Genomic DNA, 27,500 nt, shown 5'->3' with positions numbered 1-27,500 from the left:
GAAATTGTCAGGCAAGATCATTGTGCTTATTTTAAGATACTTATTACTTAATTGTCTTATTTGATCAAGCAGTCTTGGCATTGAGTGTTAACAGACAGTTTTAAGTACTGTGAGGATTAAAACAAGCATTTTCCCACATTTTAAGAGGACAACTAACCAACATCAAAGACCCTGAACTGGGATTTCATGAGTTTACTTGTTTTTAAGAGATCTTCTTCCATTTTATAGAATGTATCTTGACCACCAGGTTTTATATTAACATAATTCAATTGATAGATTTCGTACCCTTCTGCAAATAAAGTTAGTGATTTGAATTTAGCATCTTTCAAAATCCCCACAATGATTCTTCCTTTGATTGTATCTCCATTTGTAAATTGATTTTGGTCATTGATGGCATCGTATTTGATTAAAAATTATTTGATGATCATTTTACAACGTATAAAAAAAATATTTTCCTGCTAGAACAAAAAAGTTGAGCGCAGTGAAGTGGGTGCAGCAGCTTGCTGTCTCTTTCGAGCCTTTGTCAACTTGCTCCTGTTTATGTGTAGCTGACGGTCATGCTAATTCCAATGTGATTTGGTAATGTCTTTGGATTGCAAAAATTGTTGACTGATGATGTAATACCGGGCTTGTTGACACACTGCAAAAACTAAAATCTTAAGTAAGATATCATTTCTTAAATTGAACCTAAATTTGCTTATTTTGATTTGACAAAGTTATGTTTACTTAAAATGAAATTGTCAGGCAAGATCATTGTGCTTATTTTAAGATACTTATTACTTAATTGTCTTATTTGATCAAGCAGTCTTGGCATTGAGTGTTAACAGACAGTTTTAAGTACTGTGAGGATTAAAACAAGCATTTTCCCACATTTTAAGAGGACAACTAACCAACATCAAAGACCTTGAACTGGGATTTCATGAGTTTTCTTATTTTAAGATTTTGCATAATCTAGTAATAAGATACATGGAAAAAAATACAAGTATGAAAACAGACAAGTGCAATATGGTTCATTTCATTTATATTTACTAAGCCTATTTTTCCTTCTTTCAGTACCAGCTCAGTGTTCTAGTGGTAGAGTGCCTACCCTCAGCCTTGAAGGTTGTGGGTTCAATTCCTGGCTAGGTCATGACAAAAAAAGGGAACTAAAGCTAAGTGATCCAAGTGTACAAAAATAAAAAAAATAAAAACTACATCTATTTATTACAGCTTGAAAAAAGTCAACATTACTTGTTTTTAGTCATGTCTGTTTTATTTTTCAAAATCTTACAGGTCAAATTAAGTTAAATTTTCTTGTTCTGTTGGCAGATCATTTTAAATGTACTTTGCGCACACCGATCTACACTGGAGTCCGTGTTTAAGCCATGTAAATTGTGTGCTTCACCTGTGCTGAATGTAAAGGGAATGAGGGGATCCATTTTGTCTGGCCTTGAAGGATTTTAAAGGGACGGTGTGTAAAATGTAGCCAGGTGGCCATTTTGCGACATGCAAACATGCACTCAACTGTCAAACTTTGTGGTCGAGTTTGCGCTGGTATATGATTAGATCAATATTCACCTTAGTGAATAGGACGTTAACATGGAGCAAATTACGGGTGCATATTAAGAGCAATTTATGAGCGCATTCTTATTGGATTTGGCCCTCAATGTCATGTACTGCATACGTGCAAGCAAAGTTTTTCAGATGAAAGCCGTATCACAAGCTGACAATTACAATGTTCATTCTCAGGCAATTCTGCTTTTACTTCGTCTTGAAATCATTTTTCCAAAGTGTCAGAATGATATTCATGGGAGTTTCCATTTGAAACCATCAAAGTGAATGGAAATTTACTTGAGAGTCTTGCGATTTGTTGTGAGACTTGTAATCGAGCAAACGAAGTCAATGGAAATTTACTGCAAAGTTCAGACACTTGAATAGTCTAATTGTAGTACTGTAATAGGCAAGTTTTGACTCCGCCCTTCAAGTTTACCATTCCATTGTAAACCGCCTAATGGGGAAAGAACAGTTTGCTTCCTCATGTGAATGGATTCCTTTTGATGTCATGTTGTTTGACAGGTTTTAGAGGGACAAGTGGCGCTAATCGGCATAACGATCTTGCTTCACAAATGTAAACAGCGGCAACGGACGTCCCACGGTGAACTCTTGAGCGAAAACTACCCATTTGAGGAGATATTTTAGATGACCGGAGAAGACGTTTTGTCAAAAGGTAATGCATCTTTATCTACATGCTAAGATTTAAAAGATTTCCCTACATTGTTCCTACTTGAGTGACTTTCATTTTTAGGGCACACTATGCGTGACTAAGTCATCTTTCCTCAGGTTCTGGATATGAAACGCGCAATGCATATTGAAGAAATTGTTGCCAATGACTTGGACATGGACATTGCTTCGCTAATGGTGACATTTTTGGCTTTCTGATGATACAAAAAAAAATTATTGTAGGTGAACGGTGGTTTTAAAGAGGAATTTGTATTTCAGGAACCTCAGCATGCTTGGCTCAAGAAACAAGTCAAAAGCCCCGGCACTGGAACCGTAACAATAGTTGTTTGCACTGAAAAGAAGGCCTACAAAGCAGGTAATGGTTACACACACGTGTGTACGCCGTGCGTGTGTGTATGCGGGCATGTACATGTTTATGTTACTAAGTGGGGACGACGCTCTGAGGTTTCACGGGGACCTGGACATGTGATCGATGATGATTTTTTATCAAATTATAGCATACAGAAATGGCATGCGACATTTAAAGTGCACCCGTTGCAGTCAGATGGGAAAATGTAAATGGCTTAACCAGAAAAACCGGATCCAAAATAACACCAATCTAATGCGTGCTGCCATACTTGCTTCTTCTTGGCCTGTGCGAGTTCGTCCTTGATAGCCAAATCTGGATCGCTATTGGTTGCATCATTTTCCCCATTTATATGCACTTTTGATATGGTTAAATAATTTTCAGTATGCCTCGTGATTGTCAATTGTGATGCAGGTGTTCACAAAAGCGCTGTGAAATCGAAAAATGGAAAGAATTTGGAGAAGATGTTTTGTTGTGGAAAAAAATCATCAAACTCGTTTATTTGCATAGCATCGGAGTAACTTCTTTGGGGATTCATATCCACTTTATAAAGTGTTCAAATAAATGAACTCCATTAACTCACTTCTTCATATGGCTGCTGAGCTCTGCAGCCAAACTTAGAGGAGAGTCCTGGCACGAAGACAAAGACAGACTTTTACATAGTTTTATTTTAAAAAGTTCCAACCAAATTCAAATACAATATTAGTTGTATGTCATCTCAGAGCAAAATGCCTTGCTCAAATTATGTCCACACAAATCAATGCTGCTGAAGTGTGCTGTTGATGGGCAGCACTAAATCTATTTTGAGAATTGTTTCCATGAGAAGAATATAAGAAAAATGCTTGTAAAGATGAGTCAGTTTTGACCATTTTGTTCAACAGTGGTATTTTACAGGAAAATAATCGTATTTGATCAAAGAAAGATATTATTCAAAATATACTTTGTATTTGATGATTTAAAATGAATTCCAAGATTTTTACTATATTTATTATAATCTTTGTAGGAAATTAAAAAAAAATGCAATTCATTGTGATTATGAAATATTTCAGGATTCATTCATTAAAATGTTTTATTTTATTCTATTCACACGGATAAGGACCGGTCAACCCACGAATTGCAAAAATCAACGTATAATTGACTTTACTTTACTTAATTTAATTAATAATTATTAATTTAATAAAAAGTCATTTGGATTATTGAGCATCATACATTGTTGTTCTTCAACAAGGTTGAACGCATTACACTGGACTCATTTTTAAAACTAAATGTTCTCACCCTGTAGATGAAGGCATCCAAGTCATGGTTGAAATCAACAACCAATCGACCTGTTCAGTGGCGCCGAAGTACGTATTGTACAGGGAGCAAAGTCGGATTTCTCCGGGTCAGAGGATCATTGGCCGATTTCCCATCGCTAAGAAAAATGCCACGCCTGTTCGTGCCCACAGCAAAGTGACGACGATCACTGTGCTGCCCATCCCAAGAGGGATACCTCCCACCATCGCAACGGGTTCGCCCATCCAACTTCAATACAAGTTGAAGGTAAACCAGACCAGACATGTTTATGTCTACCTGCTTTTATCATTGAGGCTGTGCTGTTTTTAAAGGAAAAAAAAATTAACAACTTACTTGGACTTTCTCACATCTGGCCAGTTGCGTGGTTACTTGTTGTTGAGAAAATGTCATGCAATTTGACTGGCCAGCAAGAGGGGGTGTGGGGGGGTAAAAGGCAGACACAGCTAATACGATTATAAGATGTATTTATTTATTTTAATAATTAACATAAGTAATATAAGATAATTTGAAGAACAGACATCCAGCATCTGTGGTGATGAGGTTTTTTTGTTTTTTTTAAACATCTTATCTCACAAGAAGAGCATCACAGGACAGATGTTGAACACCCTGCAGAAAATTTGCCTTTTTTTAGGTTGACTACAGATTTTTTGTTTGTTTTAATGACCCAAGCTCACCATGTTTGTTGACATTTTGTATGAAAAACAACAACATTTTGTCTTTTTGTGTGCGTTCAATTTCTACAGGTCTGTCTGGATATGATCGGCTCAAATTCCACATCCATCAGACTGCCGATATTTGTACTACCCAATAGTCTCTATTCAGCCAAACAACTTCAGCAGCAACTAAATGCTTTAACTTTTGGCGATGTTCTCTATCCAAAGCCGAACCCAGAAAGGCGGAAGGCTGGAAAACGACCACCAAAACCCCGATCTCTGGACACACCGCCGGATTACTAAACTATTGCTCTATATTGCTTTTCGGCATGGAATTCACAAAATGGAATGAAGTTGATACAAGCAGATTGTATTTCCGAAGTTGCTCAGAGGTGACAATTTTTTGTAACTGATCCAATTAAGTGAATATACGAGCAAACAAATTGCAACATAATGTCTGTATGTGTATATACTATTTGTATTTATGTGTGTGAGTGCATACATGTATTTATATATATATATATATATATATATATATATATATTATTTTTATTTATTTTATTTTTTTCAACTCACAACTCATTATTGGCAAAAGTATGTGCTGATAGAAAAAGTAAAATATGCATGTTGCAAAGTGCTTTGATATCATTGGATCAGTATTTATTTTTTATTTATTTGATGTAATTTTTTTTTGGGGGGGGGGGAATAATCTTCAGTCTTTGTAATGTATTTCATTGTAATTAGCGCCAATTGAAGCTCCATCTTGGGTTACCTTCGCGAACGTGACACCGCCAGGGCTTGATCACATGACTACTTGTGACATAGATACAAGAGGTATGCTGCTTGACCGGATTAATCAGCCGCGCCTGCATCCACTTCATGTCACCGAGACAGGGTGCGAGGAATGTGACTTTATCATGACTATAAAGCTTTTCCTGGTGGAATACGATCAGGTGAATGAAAAAGGAACTTTCTCTCCTGGAGACGTGCTTTCTGGAAGAGTGACTGTGGTGGCCATCAAGGAGACCAAAGTGCAGTGTTTGATGGTCAATGCGAAAGGAAAAGTTGAGGTCAAATGGTATGATCAAAATGGACGGACCACAGTGCTGCACCAAGATGAGAAGAACTACTTCTATTTGGAACACATTATTCTTCAGGATAAAAATAAAGGAGATGGTTTGTATTTTTTTTCTTCACAAAATTTAGAGGTGATTGCGTGCAACTTAATATGAGCCCTTTTTTTTTTCTCACCATGGTCAAACTTTGAATGAAAGTTGATTTTATTTTGTACGGGGTTTTTTTTTACTTTTTTTTTGTACAGGTTTTTTTTCACGTTTTTTTTTTCTTTTCTTAATGCAGTACAGCAATATTCCAAAATTAAAGTTCATCACAATGCTCTAGAATAGAGTATGAAATGGCCTCCAAGTGCTTAGGGAAATATTTTCAAAATAAAAAAAATGTTATATGATATTTGCCAACACAACTTTTTCATGTCATAAAATAAAATATACCCATGCAAAAAAATGAATTTCTCTTTAACTCCACATTTAATTTGGGGCAAACTTGTGGACGTTTCCTCACATGCACTATTGCTGTTTGTGCCAAATATTATTGAACTTAACACTTTTCTTCCTTACAAGGATCAGAAATCATCCGTCAAGGGAGAAGTGTATATCCTTTTACCTTTGTGATTCCACATATGTGAGTACGCTTCATGTCCACTACATGGACAAAAGTCTTGGGACGCACATCTTTAATCATATTGATGGATCAGGAATTGGATTACATACCTCATAAATATAAATTCTAAATAAACGAAAACAAAAGTTGACAAACAATTTTTATCAACCAAACAACACACAGGGAATGGCTGATCTGTTGTGACTGCAGTGTCATCGGGATAAAGAAAAATGTCATTAAGATTGTTCACTCCTCTGTTAAAAAATTTAAAATTTAAAATTTAAAATTTAAAATTTAAAATTTAAAATTTAAAATTTAAAATTTAAAATTTAAAATTTAAAATTTAAAATTTAAAATTTAAAATTTAAAATTTAAAATTTAAAATTTAAAATTTAAAATTTAAAATTTAAATAAAACACAGCAAACATCGAGACTGCTGTGTCTCGCAAGGTGTCCCAATACTTATGTCCATGCATTTCCTCACCAATTAAAGACCCTCTCCCTCACTCAGTGATATTCTCTTTGCAGAGATATGCCTTCATCGTATGATGGAAAATGGGGCAGGATCACATACGGTTTACAAGCTCAATTGACTCAGTCCATCTGGAGCGTCCACAAAACCAGGCTTGAGTTCCCATTTCTTACCAAGTCTGAGTTTCCGTTTGCTTCCAAATCAGAAATGCTGATCATCGGACTTCGAGTATGCGATTGATTGATATCGATCAACACAATGTTCCTGTTGGAGATTTGCTTTCTGACGTTGCATCTTTGTTACATAGGAACAGCAACGTGCAACCAAAATTTCATTTTACGGCTCTGGAAAGGTTACTTTAAATGTGACTTCAGAGAAAATGGGACTGACACAAGGTAAACGCATTTCATTGGCCGTTCCCGATGAATTGTGAACGTGACAATAATGACATGACATACATTTGTCACCCTCTAGGTGAAACGATGGACGTGTCTATTGAAGTCATCAACAATTCAAATTGTGCAGTAACACCCAAATTCTTCCTTTGTGAGAAGCAAATTTTTGTCGCTCAGTCGGCGGCGATTATTCACACAAATAAGATCCTCTTCGGTAAAGGAGAATCTGTTTCTGCTCGGAGCAGTCGCACCATAAGCAACGTTCTAAGTATTCCTCCCCAGCTCAACCCCACCTTCCTCAACTGCTCCATGATCAAGCTTGAGTACACCCTCAAGGTAATCGTGGCTTTTAAAACTGCATTTCATCAATTATTCTGTTCAACCAATCACGGCTCAGCTTCAGAAAACTGGTGAGCCATGATTGGTTGTTACCTGAGCAGCTGTGATGTTATATTCGGTTGAAAGCAAGTGGTAAAATGGCCACTACTTGAGATGGATAAAAACAAGTGGATTTTGATGCAGATCTAGAAATCAGGTTGAAACACTAATTCAAGACACACACCAAAAAAAAAGACGCTTGTTTAAAATGGGATGAAACAGCGCTAGTCGTTAACATTAGCGGCTAGTAATGAGCTTGCTAGTGGCAGTGCTAAGATTGCGACACTGCCGCCGGACTACTTTTCACAGGCACTTAATTGGACGAAAATGGATCTGCACACTTGGCTTTGATGCTGAGAGCTTGCCACAGTTGCAGTTCCTATACCAATCCGTTTTTGACAAACAAAGCAACTGAGGCAACTCATGTATTATCATGTTAAAAATTTTAAAAGATTGGGTTAGATCCCCTTGAAGCAATACTATATATAGCATTAATATGTTTCTTTTTCTCTTGCAAATTCAAAATATAACATCCACTCATTAGAGAGGAAGTCCAAAAAAAATCTTGACAAAAATATGTTTAGCCACACAAGTCTAAATACGGAATTTTGGTTAATATTGTGTTAGTGGAATATGAGTTAAGCAGCAAAATTCAGCATTTAAAAAAAATCGATATCAGCTATTTGCTCAGGGCTCAAGCAACGACCAATCACAGCTCAGCTGTTTTCTGAAGATGAGCTGTGAATGGTTGTTACCTGAGACCTGAGCAACTGTGATGTCATTTTCGCAAGTGGTAAAAAGACCACCCCCTGAAATGGACAAAAAAAAGGCTGGATTTTGCTGCATAACTCATATACCACAAATGTAATATTAATCAGAATGTCATGTTATGTCACATATAACATATTTACTATCTAAAAAGCCAAACAATTGTTTTCTCATTATGTTGAGCATTTAAGATACCTTTATTGGGATTTTAGTGTAACGACCTCTTTATGTTTGTTTTCAGTTTACGTTTTCGCTTGAAAACCCAAAGAAAGTTCATGCACATTTTCAATTCCAACATTTAAGTCAAGTCAAGTCAGTGAACACATATTCCAATAAGGATTTGCTTGCCATCAACCAAAGAAAATCTAGGTCATTAGACATTTGAGCAGCATACTCTCCAACTAATCAGTGTAAACTGATCTTGTAGCTTCAGGCAAGTGTGTTAAGTGAAACTGTCCTCTGCTATTATGCCAGTGAACTCACATTGATCTGGTGCTAATCCATGCCGATATTATTATATTATCGTTTAAAAAAAAAACATACATTTGAATGATTTGAATGTTCATGCAGGCTAAATTATTCAATTTTACTTTTGTTTTTGCTTTGCTTTTGATCACAAGTAAATCTCTGCTTTTACAGCAGGTGAGGGAAAGTTGTGGGGGGCATCAATTTTCACTGCTTTCAGTAAACTGGCCACAAAAAAAACAACAACAATAACTGCAGGTAGCTAGCCATGGACATGTTCTGTTGGATAGCCAAAGCGAGCAAAATTCCACATACACTTTGTTTTTTTAATTTAGTACACAAACAAAAAAAAAGAATACTGCGCTTCACTTGATTAAGCACAGGAATCTTAGTAAATATGACGGAGTCCATGACAAAAAAAAGTGTAATGAGAAGCGCGAGCAGCAAGGAGAGCCCTATTGGCATAACAAATTAAAGAGGCGCCATCGCGTGGCATAGAACTGTACTACTATTAATGACTGACAGAAATTAGCCTACAATGAAACGTCAATGATTTCACCTCCACGTAAGCTTTCATTGAATCCAGTTTATTAACGGTTTGTTGGTTTGTTTTTTTCTGTTATATCCTTATTTTATGTTGTTTGTGCCCCAGCACCCAGAGCTAATTTGCATTCAAAAGTGCACCAAACAGTTTGCCCTCACTAATTATTCAAGTGGGTTTTATTTGCACGAATGAGCTGATAACTGAACTATTTCTTTGATTGCAGGTCACGCTTGGTGACCTATTGGCAAGAGACCCGGACATCAAACTTCCTCTGGTTATTCTAATGGGTCCATCACAACAATATCATCAAAAAACAAAGCGATCCGTGGAATGTGGAATGATGAAAGTGCCTAATTAGTGTCACGCAATTTGGGGGTGTCTGGAATGTGAAAATGTTTTTTGTTTTTCTTCTTCTTCTTTTTTTACCCAGCTGTTTGTCAGACTAGGATTTAAACTGACTGTGATTGTTGTTTATATTTTCTGAACACAATGTGAAGATTCTGACTCACGGAGCAACCCACTAATTACTTCCAAACAAGTGCCAAAGTGCAAAAGTAGAGATAAAGTAAGAAGGCAGTATTGTTTTCACCTGTTATTTAATTAGGCACTTGGTTGGCTAGTTACTTTGTTAGTGAGCAGAATTATGCAAAAAAAAAAAAAAAAACTCAATTGAAACATTGTTGAGACATTTTGGTGCAAATTGAAATAAACATATAGTGACATTTATTTTTTCTTGCCAGCCGGTGTTTGATCTCAAATGAACAAGTACTTCTTCTTCTTTCTTTTCTTTTTTTGGGGGGGCATTCCCGAGTGAGGAAAGTAACTGCTCAGCCAAGCACAAGCGAAGAATGCCAAATATCACATTTATGTTTCTGTTTGTGTCACTGTTTCATTATCTTCAGGTAAAAGATTGTCAGTGGTGATTTTCCATTAGATCCAAATTGGACAATGGCCACACACAACCATCTTTGGTAATAAAAATAAAATAAAAAAATAAAATAAAATTAATTTTGTATTGTTTTAATGTCAATTTTCCCCCTATTGTGTAAACAAATTGTCCATGTTATGTGAGTGTGTATATGTGTTTCTGACACACTTCATAGAATTTTAATAGTAGTGACCTTTGTTTCCATAGCAGCAGCATCATATGAAGCGTGACATCTTCCTCTCATCCCTAAATTCTACAAGAACGTCTGGGGAGTACAGTATTGGATGGCCAGTAGTAGAGCCTGCCTGGTAAATCTGGCGCGCTCTCTCTCTCTCTCTCTCTCTCTCTCTCTCTCTCTCTCTCTCTCTCTCTCTCTCTCTCTCTCTCTCGCTCTCTCGCTCTCTCGCTCTCTCTCTCGCTCTCTCTCTTGCACACACACTGGCTAGTTTTGGAACATGGTAGGGCGGGTGCAGCTTCTGGCACCTCCCACCTCCAGAGTTAGTACCATGACAACCATGTGGGCCTGCTGGCGTCTCCCTGTCTTCACCAGCCGCCGTTGCCATGGTAACTCCCCACGGGGCTCCCGCAGATCAGCGGGATGGGCGTCCAGTTGACTAAACGCTCTCCCAGCCTGGGAATAGCTGAAGGAGGAAGGCGAGGGCGCCGCGCAGGCGAGCGTTTGTGGAAATGCGTGCAGCAGCACAACCTGGCAGTGCCCATCTTTTCCCTCATGGAGCATTTTAGTCTGCTTCCGTCTTGATTAAAAGAGCTTGGAAACAAGAGTGCAGATCGCTAATAAGGCTTAAACATTTGCCAACTCTGAAATCAATGAGTAAAGTAACCTCAGGAGCACAGAGGGGTTAAAATGTAAGTGCACGTGCAATTTAAAGTGTTGAATACGTTTCCCAATGTTACAATTTAAATTGCTTGCAATGGGGATTTAACTACACGAAGAAAAAGTCGCTTATTGAATGTTTAGCAGAAAATGACACTGGTGGAAAAGAGATTTTAAGACATCATCTTGACATGCCTAAATAAATAAATACAAATTTATTAAATCATTAAATTATTACGCCATCATTATCTGGTGCAAAAAAAAAACGTAAAGAATTATAACTCCTTCCTGTACCATTCAAATGATAGCCATAAAAAGCAAATGCATTTTCTCTTGTGCTCGTTCAGCCAAAAACTGTTAGATCAGCTTTTATGTCTTACTCTTTCATGACATTTTACAGTCAATGCCACAAAGAAACACTTTTGGTTTGGACCTTGTGCGGCCGGCCCCGTGTCAAAAATGGCCTTACTCGATCCTCTGGCAGAAGGTTGCGCTTTTCTTGCAGTCCCTCTAATTGTTCCAAGCTGTGAGCGTGTCAGCACAACAGCTCCATACTCAAAGCAGAAAAGATTCATTCATTAAAGCAGGGATCACGAATGTGGCGCCCGCGGGCACCGGGCAGGCCCAGAGGACCAGATGATTAACCCGCGGGCCTGTTCTGAGATGAGACAATTGTGATTTCCAAGGAATGTTGTTGTAGTGGTCATTTGAAAATGTAAACGGTGACATATTTATAGGAATAAAAGGGAGTCCGCGACCTACGTCCTTTCGACTTTACAGCGCCCGTGCCTCGTTCGTAGCACCTTCTTTTTTGTTAATTTCCCACAGTAATCACAGCAATTTAAAATTATTTAAAGTTGTGTTGTTGTTACCTTCAGCAACGGACGTCCATCAGCCGGTCAGCTCGCCATCAGGCGCGTCACATTTCCGTGTTTAAGCTTGAATTAGCTCCGCCGTCCGTCAGCAATGAATGTCCATGCGGAAACACGAAATATTGGTTTCAGCGTCTTCCGGGTCTTCCGCAAATATATATATTTTTAATTACTGTGCAAAGTATTTCAATGTAAATATCGACTTTGACGAGGAAATCTGACTTAAATCGAAATTCGGGTTTCATCGCCAGCGTAGGAACGGAACTCCGTCGTAACTTGAGGGCTCCCTGTACAGATATTGACATTCATTAGTTTCCCACATTATGGGAAATTATTAACATGGTTCCTGTTTTCACATATATTCATATAATTATAACTAGGGCCCAACCAATATATAAATAAAATAACTACGTCTTTGCTTTATCGCTTACAACAGTAAAAAAAAACAACACAAAAAACATGAATAACAGCCAGAATATTTAACTGTTTTACAATAGCCTACTCTGTTCTTTAACAGTTATTAAACTTGACAATAGAGAGGAAAACTGGCCAATTTTTTCACCTATTTTGTGTGTGTGGTGGGGGTGAGGGTGGGGAGGTGGGGGGTTGGGGGGTGGGTGAACATTGTTATCTTTGTCTTACGGTGTAATGTGTTAAAAAGGACGTCAATCCAAAACAATTCTTTACAATATGTTCTATACAGCCTCACTTGTCTAAACACGTAATTCTGATTAATAGCACATCTGTGGATATGAATTAAGCAGCAAAATCTACCCTTTTTTTTTCCATCTCAAGGAGCGGCCATTTTGCACCTTTGCTGACTGAAAATGACATCACATTTGCTCACGGCTCAGCTTCAGGAAACAGGCGATAATAAATTGGTTGTTACCAGAGTACAGACCAACTGTAATGACATTTTTTCAAGCTGGCCGCCTCCTGATATAGATAAAAACTGAAGGATTTTTCTGCTTAACTCATACCCGAAAATTGCAATATTAATCAGAATGCCGTGGTTAGACTAGTGGGGACACATACAACAAACACATTATTGCAAAGATATTGTTCGGGTTGATTGGTCCTTTAATGTGTGTGTGTTTTTTTAATGGCTGATTTTTTTGCCGATTTTTGACTAAATATTTTATATTGGCCCGTTAAATCTTTAGGGCCCTAAGAATACCATTATGAAATGTAATTTGAGCAAATATGTTATTTCAGAAGTGTGTATCAAACTGGTAGCCCTTGGCATTAAGTAGCACTCACTTCAAAAAGGTTGGTGACCCCTGACTTAAAGTGTTAGCAATAGCATACGTCAAAAATGGGGACATTATGCGCAAAGTGATGGGCAGCTCAATCAGGTGTACATCATAATGAGCATTTATTGGAAAAAAAACGAGAGACAGACGTTCCATGGTAAACGCTCTCTGATCTAATGCAAGTGCAGAAAAAAACTCTACATTTTCATATAAAATCCTCAAACATATAAAAAGGTGACAAGGCAATTCAGTCAGTGTTACAAGAAGGCAATGCGCCCAAACATTCTACACTAATTCAAATACAGTACTTTTGTTTATTGTCTCTAGTTATGCGTGCAATAATACTTCTAACTAGCGCAAAAGGTGTACTATACTGTGCACTTGTAGTGGTGGCCTTTGGAATTAAAAATTGCTTGATTTTTTTTTTTTGTTTTTTGTTTTTTAAATCCCTTGACATGAGATGATTATACAGAAAAGATATTTTGAAAAGAGTTTATTTATGAAACTCAGAGAAGCAGCCTCCTCTGCATAGGTGGACATTGCATATCTTGCAGCCGAACACGCTCTCGTGCCGAAGTCCCTTATTGGTGCAGTTCCGGCAGCGGCGCGAGCGTTCCGACATGCGCTCCAGCCGGTGTCCGTACTCGATGGGCGAGTCGGCGTGCCTCTTCCGGGCGGCCCGCTCCATGCCCCTCGCGCCCTGGTAGTCGCCGATGAGCTGCTGGGCCACCCGCACCCGGAAGTGGCGCTGGGTGAACTGCTTCCCGTTGAGGCCGGCCGGCGTCGTCCCCGCTTTGCTTTCCCTCAGGAGGACGTACGCGTTGACGATGCACACGTTGACGTAGAACCACAGGAAGTAGCGCCACCACTTCCTGCACGGCCGGCCCACCTGGTAGCACTCGCGCAGCTGGTCACACAGGTCCACTCCCTTCATGTTCTCCTGGTACAGCAGCAAAGGGAGTGGCCTTGGTAGGCCGAAAGACAAACCTGAGCTCTCCATGCTGTCGCTGTCCCCGTCGCCGTCCATCTCGTGGTCATGCTCCCCTGGGCTGATACCCACAATCCCTGGCGCCGAGTTCGTGGACAGGCAGCTGATGACCTTGACGTCCCGCGTCACCGTAGCAACCAGGTTGCCACGCTGGCACTGGTAGAACTCCCCCTGTGACAACTTGCCCACATTTCGAGGACGCAGGACCTCGGGGAAACCTTTGCGCCCTGAATGGGCGGGCCCGCAGGCATACAGTCCGTCCTTTAGCAGTCTCTGGAGGAGGGGCACCGAGTTGAACAAGCTGTCCATGAAGAGATGGTGGTATCGACCCTCCAGGCCACGCACGAGCGAAGTCACCACCCGGTAGCCCTGCAGCACCACCGCGCGGTCCTCACTGGGCCGACCGACGTGAATTTTGGCCCGGTGGCAGTAGCCCGAGCGCGAATCGCACAGCATCCACACGCTCAAGCCTTTCCTCAGGGGCTTGGAGGGCATGGAGTGCGTGGGCGAAGAACGCCCTTTGGTGACAAGGGCGCTCTTGTCTATGGTCAGGCAGCGGTTTGGCGTGTACGCGTCCCACATGGTGTTGTCCAGCACATCCAGGAGAGGCCTGATTTTGAAAAGGCCGTCGTAGCCGCGCTCGCCTCGCACGGGCTCGGACTCCCTGTCGCAAAGCTGGAGGTACTGGGTGAGCTTCTCGAAGCGTCTCGCGGTCATGGTCTTTTTAAAGCCCGCGTTGCCTATGAAAATGTCACTGGCCCAGTACATACCACTATCTGGCAGCTGATTGATGCCCATGAGGATGTTGAGGCCCACGTAGGCTCTCATCTCCCTGGCGTGGGTCGGGTGCCAATGTGGGTCTGTTTTGCCGCTCCTCCTTTGCCGATAGAGGGCGTAGTTGTTTGTTTGTTCCACCATGTGTTCAAAAAGAGAATCTGGGAAGAGCACCCGGAAATAGTCACGGGGCTCGGCGTCGTCCCCCAGCGTGTGCTGAGGGCCGCTGGAAGCTTTGAAAGTCTCGATAGAAATCACCTGGTCCGGTTCGCCCCAGAAGTCCGGAGACGTACAGTCCTCGAACAAGTCTTCATCGTAGCCGAGAAAACTCGCTCGCTCCTCCTCCTCTTCCTCCAAATCGGAGAAATCGAGGTCAGAGTCGTTCGAGGCGGCATCGGAGCAGTTAGTGGAGGTGGAATAGTAGCACTCCTCCGAGTTGTCCTCCTCTTCATGTTTGAGTCCATTGCTCCCAGTCACCAAAATGATGTTGCAGCTTGCCCCGGCCACAAGGCTGCTGGCCGCCGCCGCCGCCGCCGCTGTACTCGCGGACCCATTCTCCCCCACGCCGCCGCTGACACCGTCCTCCTCTTCGTCTTCGTCCTCCTCTTCCTCCTCCTCCTCCCGCGCTCCGTCTTCCCCGTCCGAGTCTGGCTTTTTGTACGGAATTTCAAACCACTTCACATCGGCAGAAAGATTTATCGGGTACTCTTGGCCGTCGCACGCCGCACTATTTTCTGTATCCGCGCTCGTTTCCAAAATGGTAAAAAGCTCCCTTCCGTTTCTTGCCGTCGCCATGTCGGGGCATTAAAGTGCCCCTGCATGAGTCCCTTTTCGGCGTGTTTTTTTCCACGCGGCAGGGAAACAGACGCACAAAGCAGTCATCCGAAGTGAGTCGATGTGCTGTGGAGGGCAGCGTCTCGGCTAAACGTTGAACCTATGCGGCGTTTGAGGGCTCCATTCGCATTGTTTCCGCTCCCGGTTCTTTGTGGGCTTCGCAGCGCAGTGTGGCCGCAGACGTCAGAAGCTGCATGCATGTCCTGCTTGCTAGGGCGTTTTGCGACTGCAGCTGGTGGGGTTGCTAGTTCGCAAGGCTGGCAGATGGCCGCTCGCTCTTCCAATGCCCGCTGGCATTCGGCGTAGCCGTCATCTCCGAGCAGTTTGCACAAAAACATTACATTCACACGGAGCAGCCTCACGGGACGCACTTTTGTCATAGTCACAACAAGCGGGGTTCATCGACTACAAGCAAAGCTTTCTAAACATTATTCAAAGTGAAGGGCACGTTGGCAACATTGGGAGATGCATCCACACACGTGTGCATCCTGAGCACAATGCAGTGATGCACATCAAACAGCAGTGTGCAAAACAGCAGTGTGCATCGGTCGTCAATGGAGTGAGCAGAGAGGCAGCGTGTTCATTCATAAACATGTGTCTTCCCTCTGACAGGTTCCTACATGAACCTGAAGCCCTATAGGCTATTGTGGAATTAGGGACCTCCCTCGCTTTTATGAATGTGGGCAGATACGCTCAATGTGTTTTACTCTCGGGTTGAGGGTGAACAGCTCCCCCTGATGAGATTGATGGCTCCTCTGCGAGTTGCTCAAATAGTACACAAATAAAGTTGCAGCCCTGCAGGTTTATACAATGCGAGATTAGATTAAGATCAATAATCACATCATCTTTTTGCATTGCAACAAGTTTAACCTCTGCTTCTACATGCGTTACATATTGAATATTTACATTTTCTGTCAAATATTTACTTTTACTCTCTACATTTGAATATAATTATCTGTACTTTATTCTCCTTACGGTATCAAAGTAGATTTGTCAATCATGGATGACAACACAATGTACTTTGTAAAAAAAAAAGACAAATATAGGTCATCTTCTTTAGTTCTTGATTGATTGCAATCAAAAACAAATGACATCTGGCGACAGTTTATTTATTAAAAGAGCATCATCGTATGTCGGCAGCACCAAGAAAATACAAATTCAAAAATATTTGTCAAATCTGAAAAAAAAACCTTCAAATAAGGTGTAATTTTGAACAACGTTAGCTTTTTTTGTTAGTCCGTTCACCATCACCTTCAGCAAAGTTATGGGAACACATTTTTTGGTATCATACAAGCCTGAACCAAACCTATAGTTAGCTCTTGTTTTAAAACACACGCGTGAGCGCACACACACACACACACACAGACACATTCAATTTAATAAAAGTGTGAAAATATGTTGTATGTATTAGTAGTATTTTTATTGTGCCAAGTTATCAAAACCGGTATTGCATGTACAGTAATTGTCATTAAAAATTATTCAAATCAAAACATCTTTAACTTAAGGACAGGTGATGAATCAGTACTTTTAGTTTTACCAGTCTTTTTTTTCTTTTTATACATGTGTACATCAAAGTAGGGCGTGTGAGTACTTTGCCACCCCCGCTCTGTGTACAGATCGTTGTATAGAAAACAAGGCAGAGGTTTTATTTCTAAATATTATATTTATTAACGTAATCAACAGATCAGTTATGCATGTATTGCGCAGTACATAAAAGGTAAACAAAGTGAACTGCACTTTTAAAAAGATGTACCGGTACTGTACTGTACATTAAATAAAAAAGTACTTTACTGAATTTTTTTAAAGCGCTTAATCTACCCTAACATTATTTTGTAACTTTAACATTGCACTTCAATATAGGAAAATAAAAACAATACCAACAGTACTATCATTGTGGCAGTGAATGGTGGAGTATACTTCAGTTCATCACGTTTTCGCAATAAGTGCCATCATCTGCCATGTATTTTGTTATAGATGCTGTTTGAGATGCAATTGTTTCATGCATTCATTACTAATTCATGCCGTCACCACCTGGACACATTCTCTCTCCCACTCCAGATAAAACTATATTTTTATGTAGTTCGAGTGATATTTAATGCAGTTTGCTGATGCTAGCAGGGGCTTCAGCGCCTGAAGAAAAAAAAGAGAGAGAGCCTAACTAAATTTTCCGTGTTTTTTGCCATTAATGTTATGGGCCTTATTAAATCATTGTAAACGTCATCCAAGTGTAATATACAACAGCCATAACAAAGGCAAAACTCATGCCTAAAAAAAAAAAAGGTCTTTCAAAAAGTGTTCCCTTCTAAACTCATTTAATGACATTGGCGTCTTTGGATTTGACCAAAAACAGCAACGCTCTGGATGTGGCTTTCTTGCTCACTTGGGAGGTGACCAGTTAAATCGCGTCTTCCTGTTTGGAGAGTGGGGGATGGGCTGCCGGAAGAGTCCCTTCCAAATTCCTTTAGCTGTGGCCCGCGTCTACATGGCTGGCTAAGCAACTGGGACTCGCAGAGAAAGCAGGCACAGTTTCTGCATCCTTGCTCACTATCTTATCACAAGATTTTTTTTTTTTGTCTCAGTAGGGATCAAATTGCCGCTATGACCCACAACAGTCTTCGTGTTGTTTGTATCCGCACGCAGTGAACATGAGCGCTTCACTGCACTGTGATGCAGCGTGTTTAGAAACAGTGGGAAATCTGAGAGGATAAACTAAGTCCTCCGATGTTTGGGCCAAAAATAGAAATAAGGGGAAAAGGCTCACTCCCAGCATTTCCAGGCCCCTGGAGCAGAGTGCTGCAGCAGACCCCTCTGAGAGTCCTGCGGTGGGGTGGAGAGACGCCGACCAATTGGGGCTCAGACCTTCAGTTAGCGTGTTCATGTGTGCGTGTCGCTGCAAGTAACTCTGCTCCCTCGTGGATGAGTTCAGAGAGGGCCTCAGTGAGCATGTGTGTGTGTGTGTGCAGCTGCACAAGATGGACCAGCCCTTCCTTCTGTCACTTCCATGAATACTCTATGTGTAGGATTTGTTTGGAGCTGGTGTTTTCGGTTTCCTCCTTGATGTGATTTGTGAACTGTAAAAGGTGATGAAAAAAAAAAGCGATTTAATTATTTGTAATCATTATTTTTTTCTCTTACAATAAATGTTATTAAAATTAAATTGAGAAAAAGCAGTTATGATTTACATAATGTGATTCATGTATATTGACAAATAGTACTTGGATTTCTGCAGAATGTGACGAAAGTGGTATACACAAAGTTTGCATGCAGCAGCCTCTTGTGGTTCTATCGGCGAAGAGCAACAAGATCAACATTTACCAGGCCCTTTTGTTATTTTTTGCAAATAAATCATAATACTAATACTCCAGTTTTAACACACACACAAAAAGATATTGATCCATATTCCATATGTCCATTCATATATATATATATATATATTTATGTAAATAAACAAATATTGTACAATAATATAAAAGTATTCTTTATATGCTTTTTGGCAATTCAGTTCGTTTTTCTTGCTTACCGAAGGAAAAAAACAATACTATGGGAAACAGACAACTGTATTTTTTAATGACAAACGCTAGATGGCGCTAAAATACAAAATACTGAACATAGGGACGGAGTCACGACCTCCGGTCCTCGAGGGCCCTGTCCTACATGCAGATGGTTCCCTTCTCCAACACACCCGTTTCAAATAATCAGGATCGTTATCATCCTTCTGCGGAGCTTGATAATGATCATTGTAATTTATTTTAAAAACCATGTGCTGGAGGAGGGAAACATTTAAAACCTGCAGGATAGGTGCCTTCGGGGACCGGAGTTGGTGACCCCTGGGCATTGAATGAATCTTAATTAAATAACAAATTAAAGCTAAATAACAGCTAAAGAGGTGGTGAGATGTGCCTCATGTGCCTCGCCAGTGCAATTATCAAATAATGAAATCCTGTGCCCAAAGCTGATTGCTCGGCCGAGTTTTTTGCGCTATTGTGGGAGTCCATGCAGGAGATCAGCGTGTCAAGAGTATGTTTTAGCCAGTGCCACTAACAAGAGTTGAGTACTCCAAGTATTGGTGGGAAAAAATGTAGAATCGAATGTCTATTATTATTACTATTATTATTATCATCATCCTTTTGACATTTTTTCCCTCATTTGTCGTGATCTTACGTTTTGTTTTACATGTACAGCAGTTCTATTTTGTCTCTTTTGACCGACAATGATTCTGTGCAAGACGGAAAATTAGTTAATTAGCCATATTTTTTCTAATTCTGATCGCAGTATTTTTACTTTTTAAGTTAATTACATTTTAATTTGTATACAGTAATTGACTTTTTTTTTTAACACGAAGCTGAAAACAAAAAGTGGGTAGTTTGTACTTATCGTAAAACAGACAACTATCTTACCTTTGTGTTTAACCGTAGCGTCAAAAAATGACCGTGAACGGTCTATTAAGGCAGCAGGTGTAATGTATTTGTTCTAGACTTCGCCCCCCAGACCGAACATTTTACAACTATTAAAATATCTACTGAGTTCGTCCTTAGACTCATCGCAAATTGATTCGACGTGATTCTCACTTTTCCGATATACTTGAAGGCACCGTGTGACCCTCGACCACGGGGTTGATGACGTCAACACGCAGGAGGTAAAAAAAAAAAAAAAACATCTACCGACGCAAACATGTTCCTGAGTTCTCCGCTAAAAGCTCAGTAGTGGCATCAGGCTTGCCATCAGAGCGGAACTCGCCGATAACTGAACAGCATTTGAACCTCCCTTGAACTAAACAATAACATATATTTTTCACGTATCTATATATTTTGTTATATATTGACTTCCGCACTAATGCTAACGCCTCCAGCTAGCACAGCAGGTGAACTTGTTCCCTTTGGTCTGTGACCAAATACTTTTACTTGTACTCCTCATTTCTCGCCAGCAAAACGAGCCACATTCGGACTCTTTCAGCGGCCATCGGCTCGCTCGCTCGCTCGGCTGGATTTCGCCGTGTCGGGACTTCTTGTGGACTGGTTCCTGGCTTGTGTCGTTCGAGGTCACCTGCGCACGCCGGTTCTTTATCAAATCCCTCGGAGGGAATGAAGAACCTGCCGTACTTCTGCCGGGGAGAGGTCGTTCGAGGCTTCGGGAGAGGCAGCAAAGAACTTGGAATTCCCACCGGTACGCCTCCTTATCTTTAGTTTTGACTGGTTCCGCTGCATAGTTACGTCTCTTTGTCTTTTCTTTTCGATTAGCGAGGTCAAACTGATAAATCTTCTGTGGCAGGGGTCACCAGCTTTTAGGAAACTGACAGCTATTCTTCTTACTGTTCTAATTGTATATTATTAGTAATAATTATACAAATTTATATTTAAGTAATCTTTACTTATATAACAAAACAGCCAGTCAAAAGGTTTGGGCAGTTTGTGTGTTCGTGTTTATGAGGACACTGAACATGGTTAGGTTTTCTTGCAATAATGATAAATAGGCTAATAGGCTAAATAGCGTACATCTTTGGTACTATTCTTACTGCGTATGATTCCTAGTGCTGCTAAAATAAAATATATGTTCTCGTCTTAAATGATGAAATTCATCATCAAAATTGTTTGTGTTTGTCTGTCTTATCTCGCTATCTTTAAATGAGTGATTAAAATGCAAGCGTTGCGTCAGGAGGTTGTGGTTGCTGATTAATGTACAGTTATCTATTTGTTATTCGCTTACATAAAACGGCGGGTAACCAAAGCTGCTTTGATCAACTCGATTCAATGGCATCACTGTGTGCCTCTACTTTGTTTGCTAATAATATAAGGATCATATAAATAGCTTCTAGACCAGGGGTGGGCATAATATGGCCTTTGAGCCACCTTATTTATTTCTTGATTTATTTGACCTATTTCTGTCATTCCATTTTATTTAGTTTTTAATTGAAGCTTTGTCGATGTCATTTTTAGCCAACTTCCCCGACAGTGTGGTGGAGCACCTGCCCGCTGACATTGGTACGGGCATCTACTACGGCTGGGCCTGCGTGGGCAATGGCGACGTTCACAAGATGGTGATGAGCATCGGCTGGAACCCGTACTACAAGAACACCAAGAAGTCCATGGTTGGTTCCAAATAAATGGCCATGTTGTCAGCCTGATGACCACAAAATCACGCGATGAAGAAAAAAATCACACGTGAAGTTGTGCTTCTGGTGCGGCTTAGAGACCAACAGCTGCCATGAATGGCAAGCATTTGCCAACAGGAGATGTCGATCCCTAAAAATGTTTAGAATTAAAAGTTAAAAGTTGAAACTTAAAAGATAGCCCGAATCTGGACCCCCAAAATACTTTTTCATGAAAATACTTTTTCATGAAAATACTTTTTCATGAAAATACTTTTTCATGAAAATACTTTTTCATGAAAATACTTTTTCATTTCATCTTCCAGCATTACCCTTAAAAATTATTGTCTTACAGATGATTTTGACCCCCTCCCCCCCCCAAAAAAAAATACAGCAAAAGTGCGAGGACACACTAGCATTTGTTGGCATCCAATAAAAATAATTACTACTCTACTTTTAGCCAATTTATTTTATTTTTATTCAGATTTTTTTTTAAATTGGAACAAAACGTAAAATCGTATTTAGTTAATAAGACAAATTACCAAGTTCATTAATTTATTGTCATATTTCAACTCCCCCACCCACACTTTTTAAAAATAAAATTAAGATTTTTTCTTTTTCCGTTTCACAAAAATATGTGAAAATATAAAGTATCGTGTAAAAATGAAACTTTTCCCTTTCCACAAAATGGCAACCTTTTGTGTAGAATTACAGCTTTTTGTTATTTTGTACAAAAATAAATAAATACAATTAAAAATAATTTCAGGTGAAATTACAAATGCCTCGTGGAATAAAAATCACATCAAATGAGAAGTTTTTTTTCTAATAAAATTGGTGGTAGAATAAAGACATTATTTGTGTTGAATGTAAATTTTGTTGTCATAAAATTATGGGTTTTCTTGTTTAAAAAAGTTATCCAAATGTTAAGCTTTTTCATTAAATGAAAATTGTTTAACTTGAAAATGGCAACGTATCACAAAATTTTAAAATGTATTTTCTTTCTCAAATTTATTTTATCAAAACTTTACAATTGTATTTTCTGAAATTAAAAAAAGAATTTTTTTGTTGTAAAAATAACAGATTTTTTTTCATGTAAAATTGAACACCCTTTTCACAAAATGGCAACTTTTTTTGTGTAAAATTAAAACGTTTCCTCTTTCATGTTTCAATATTTCTTCTACTAAAATTAGAAAAATAAAACAAATTGAAATCTTTAAAAAATTAAAAAATGTTTTTATAACTAACAACTTAAAATTGTATTAAAACACATAAGTGATCATTATTATGTCTAGTTGGTGTCATACAAAATTGAGTTGTATGCTTCTGCATGAAAACTGTGCATCCAAGTCAATTCACAAGAATTAAGTGATACTGGTGTTAATAGAACATAACAATTAGTTGATGTGATTGGTGACTCGCACTAACACGCATGCATGGAGGCATAAAGGGCGGCCATTGATGGCAAAAAGGAAAAATAACCCCAACTAGAATTCAATTTAATGTCAAGCTTGGCCTGGAGCTAAGATGGCCGATTTAGCACGGTGGCGTAGCGGGATGTCTTGAGCGCCCACGAAGTCGTCAACGTGTGCTTCTGTTGTGCAGGAGACTCATGTGATCCACAAGTTCAAAGAGGACTTCTACGGCGAGACCCTCAGCGTCGTCATGGTGGGATACATCCGTCCGGAAAGAAGCTACGACTCGCTCGGTAATGCCAACACGCGCTCGTAGAGCGTAAGGAACGTCACATTTTCAAGCTTGAATTGATTAAAGGAGCAGAAGAAATCATCAATAGTCTGCTTGTTTCAACAAAGAGAGCCCACAGAGAGTCAACCAGATTTTGCATAAAAAGACTTTTTCATCTAAAATGACTTGGAATGAGCTGATCCGTTTGAAGTAGGAATTGGTAAAAAAAAAAAAAGAAGAAAAAAAAGAAAAAAAGGGAGAAATTAGGGATGAAAACCCCCCAAAAAATAGAAAAATCTTAATTTTTAAAAGCTTTTATTTTGAAATTTTCTGAAAGTGCCGTTGGGATAAGATGAACAGTTAAAAGCTGTTAACAGTCTTCAATAAAAAAAAGAAGTGGAAATTAAAAGAGAAAAACCGACATCATTTTTTGGCTTTTATTTTTTGAAATTTAGAATAAAATTTGTGAATTTTTGGAATGTTGAAAATCCTTCCGAATGTGAATTGAATCTAGGGCTGTGCAATTAATTGAAACTAAATTACAATTTCAATTATTACACTACACAATTACAAAAACAGCATAATTGTAAAAACAAAACTTTTTAAAAAAAAATTGTTTAAATGTATACTTTTGCACCTTTTTTACATTTTAAAATACCAATTTTGTTTCCTCCTTCAGAGGCGCTGATCGGCGCCATCAACGGCGACATCTCGGAGGCCAAACTCCAGCTGGAGCGTCCCGAGCACGCCAAGTTGCGTGAGGACAACTTCTTCACCAGCCATTCCACCTCCACCTCAACCGCCTCCCCCCCTTCCTCCTCCTCCTCCTCTTCCTCCTCCACCTCCACACAGACAATCCTCAACGGACACTGACGCCGAGGGCCGGCCTGACTGTTGCCGCGGCAACGCCCGGGTGAAACCTCATCCTTACTTTCAATTGTTTTCTATCAGCTCTCTTGTTCTCGAGTCCCTCTACTGCATCGATGTAAACGTGTGTACACGCTAACACATGTTGCGTAAACCAGTAGCATAAGTGTGCGTCAAATGACACTACGCAGAATGATGGAGTGAGGCAAAGAGAAAATTGAAGCGCTACAGGCTGACACTGCAGTTAGGTTACATTCATTTGTTTTCCAAATCATTCGGAATCGACTTGAACGGGTGGTCTTGTTAACCGTTTTCCGCTTTTTTCCTTTTGTCTGTGCCCAATCTACAGTTTGATACCATGACAACAGTCGACTCATAACGTTACGTAAAAAAAAAAATCTAAACATTCATATTACTTAAATACAAATGTTACTTTATTTTGTGCTAAACATTAATTTATTTTTTGTAATATCCCAAATGTATTTGTCATAGAACAATTTCTTGGCATTTAGGGACCAACGTGATCTAATATGCGACTTCATTCTGACAAGTTTTACATTAAATTGGAGCTTTGGTCACATTCAAATTATACACCACACACCCCTTTAAAATGACATTTTCCTCATATTACAGAGCTTTCTCATAAAATTATCTTTTTTAAGTGTACGAAATTAAGTTTCTTCCATGAAAAAAACAACAACCTTAAATGTAAAAAAAAATTTTTTTTTAAACATTAAATTTATTTTCTCTTTTTTCACATAGAAATTTTAATGATTTCTCTGGCTTGGTACGTATGGATTTTAGTTTCGTGTACATTATTCTCATGTTGATTTCACATCAAATTATGACTTTTCCGTTACAAAATTCCAACTTTTCACATATTTTTTTTTATTAGGCATAGATATTTTGTGTAAAGTTAAAACTTCTCACACAAAAGCATTCTTCATTTAAGAATATTTTTGACATTTTTTTAAATGTAAAATTTTAATCTCTTTATGGAAACATTTGGACTTATTTTCATAAAAAAAATTAAACATTGTAAAATTATATTCATTTTCATGGACTTTTTAAAATATTTCACAGTCACACATTTGTATGAAAAAACGGACAAATTATTCACAAAAAAATTTGGACTGTTTCAAGTGAAATTCCTTTAAAAAAAAATTTTTTTTTGTCAAATTAGTTTGACCATTTTAATATTTATGGGCAAAAATAACTAGGCAGCTCTTACCAAGGCCACTATTAAATAAAAAATCAAAGTAAAAGCACAGAGTCCCAGTTTAGCCTGTCGCTTCAACTTTTCGATTTTCTTTGCACATAATTGTCAAACATTGACGGAAGCTCAAAGTCCACTCACTCAACACAGACGCACACTTTTCCCTCATATGACTTCATATTGGCACTCAATTCATTCTTGTCTAGATACTGTTGGTTGAGGAGTAAATTATATGGAAGAGATTTATATGTGTAAATGACTTGTGAATATAATGTGATTCATCCTGTGAACGATATTGCGCTCTCGCTGTCTTGCGTTCTTTAAACTTTTGTACAAAAGAAAGGACAACTGGAAGTAGAAGCTTATTCTTAGCAGAATGACATACAAATTAAATGTTGAATTAGAAACGCTGTCCTCTGTTCCTTTCAGATCATTTCATCCAATAAATCCACAATACGTACTACAAAAAGTGTGTATTCTTTATGTTGTTCAGAAATAGTTTTTTAGAAAGTTGAGATAGTTTTCCGGAAAAAAAACCCAGATCGATGAAGAATTCAAGTGTGTGTATGTTTTGACTGAGATAACGACATAGACACGATAAAGACAGAAAAGGAATAACAACACTGACGAGAGATTCCATGTGCCTAAAATGACATGTTGATAGTTTAAAGACACATTTAAGTATATTCCACGGTTCAGATAACGGATGGATGGATTTAAAGTGGAATGAAAGCATTTTTCTTTCGTGCAAGTGGAACTACAAACAACTGCGATTGTGAATGGTGTCACCATAGATACAACAAATAGTGTTATTTAAGTAGAGCCATGCTGTAAAAATAAATGTTTTTCAACTTTGTTCACACTTTAAAAGCTTTTATTTTACATTTTAATATCAAATTACATTTTCCTTTTCTGCTTTACTACTACCTACTTTTTCTACCTAAATTAAAAGCTGTATGTTGTGTATTTATTTTTAATGCTTCTTTTCTCCCCAGAGAAAATCACTTTTCCCTGTAATTCATTAAATTTGGATTTTTTAAATGTAAAATTGAAGCTCTTATTGCAAAAAATCCAGCTTTCATGCAAAATAAAATTCCCCCCACACAACCAGTAAACTTTTCCCCCAACACAAATGTACCACTTTTCAAGTAAAATAAGATGTCAAATGACTTTTTTAAAATGGTTTATTACAATTGTTAGCATCAAATCACACCTTTAGTTCATGCAAAATGTGATTAAAAAAAAGTTTATACTTTACATTTTGTCAAATCTTTTTCCTTGTGAAAAAAGTTGTTCATGTAAAATTACACCCTTTTTCCAACATACATTAAACGTTTCCATGCTAAATTACAAATTTTCCCGTAAAGTTTTGTGACTTATGTAAAATATTTCCCACAATTGTATCTGTTTCCATGTAAAATTAAGAAATTTTCACATAAAACGATTTTACAGCTTTCTTTCCAATCAAAAAAAAACAAAACTTTATTCACTAAATTATTTTTTTAATTGGGGGCATGGGGGCGGCTGGGGCTGGGTTGGGGTGGGTGGCGGGGGGTGGATGGGGGGCGGGGGGTGGTGGGGGGGCGGGGGTTGGGGGCCGGTGGGGTGCCTGGTGGGCCTGCAGTGCCCCGTCCTGCTGCGTTGGGCCGGGGGCGCGGGCCGTGTTGGGGCGGGGGGCGCTCCTGCTCCTGGGTTTGCTCTCCGGCCGGTGGCCCTGGTGGGGCCCGGGGGTCGTCCTTTGGCGCTGCCGCGGCCTGGGGGGCCCTGAGGTGTTGCGCTTGCTCTGTTCCGGCGGGGGTCGACGGCTCCCCTCTTTGGTGGAGATTTTCATGCATGCCAGATCCACCACACCAGCATCTACCGAAACTCAGACACAATCTGTTTCCTCCTCAGGTTATTGAATCGGTGGAGGCTGGTGTCTCGGATCTCACGCGGCTTCGTCTGTCCTTCC

General features: G+C 39.3%; 3 protein-coding genes across 3 annotated transcripts; all 3 read left to right on the top strand.

The window, feature by feature from the left end:
- The first annotated feature begins 2,046 nt into the window (after positions 1 to 2,046).
- Positions 2,047 to 4,815, top strand: LOC147173760 (arrestin domain-containing protein 2-like). The gene is made up of 5 exons (XM_086075915.1): positions 2,047 to 2,206; positions 2,320 to 2,397; positions 2,479 to 2,575; positions 3,849 to 4,105; positions 4,603 to 4,815. The coding sequence occupies exons 2-5, from the start codon at positions 2,329 to 2,331 to the stop codon at positions 4,813 to 4,815; spliced, it is 636 nt and encodes a 211-aa protein (XP_085932041.1). The 5' UTR covers positions 2,047 to 2,206; positions 2,320 to 2,328.
- Positions 4,816 to 5,318: 503 nt separating this feature from the next.
- LOC147173759 (arrestin domain-containing protein 3-like) lies at positions 5,319 to 10,155 on the top strand. Its single transcript, XM_086075912.1, has 6 exons — positions 5,319 to 5,688; positions 6,153 to 6,213; positions 6,721 to 6,892; positions 6,972 to 7,059; positions 7,139 to 7,395; positions 9,438 to 10,155. The coding sequence occupies exons 1-6, from the start codon at positions 5,319 to 5,321 to the stop codon at positions 9,570 to 9,572; spliced, it is 1,083 nt and encodes a 360-aa protein (XP_085932038.1). The 3' UTR covers positions 9,573 to 10,155.
- A 10,180-nt stretch (positions 10,156 to 20,335) lies between these two features.
- Positions 20,336 to 26,515, top strand: rfk (riboflavin kinase). The gene is made up of 4 exons (XM_086074984.1): positions 20,336 to 20,861; positions 21,632 to 21,783; positions 23,386 to 23,488; positions 24,146 to 26,515. The coding sequence occupies exons 1-4, from the start codon at positions 20,780 to 20,782 to the stop codon at positions 24,337 to 24,339; spliced, it is 531 nt and encodes a 176-aa protein (XP_085931110.1). The 5' UTR covers positions 20,336 to 20,779; the 3' UTR covers positions 24,340 to 26,515.
- Positions 26,516 to 27,500: the final 985 nt, after the last annotated feature.

The sequence above is a fragment of the Leptonotus elevatus genome, chromosome 5 (assembly GCF_054856555.1).
Source record: "Leptonotus elevatus isolate MCC_2025b chromosome 5, RoL_Lele_1.0, whole genome shotgun sequence".
Classification (NCBI taxonomy): Eukaryota; Metazoa; Chordata; class Actinopteri; order Syngnathiformes; family Syngnathidae; genus Leptonotus; species Leptonotus elevatus.
The sequence above is the reverse complement of the archived record's forward strand: the minus strand, read 5'-3'. Positions and strand labels throughout refer to the sequence as shown.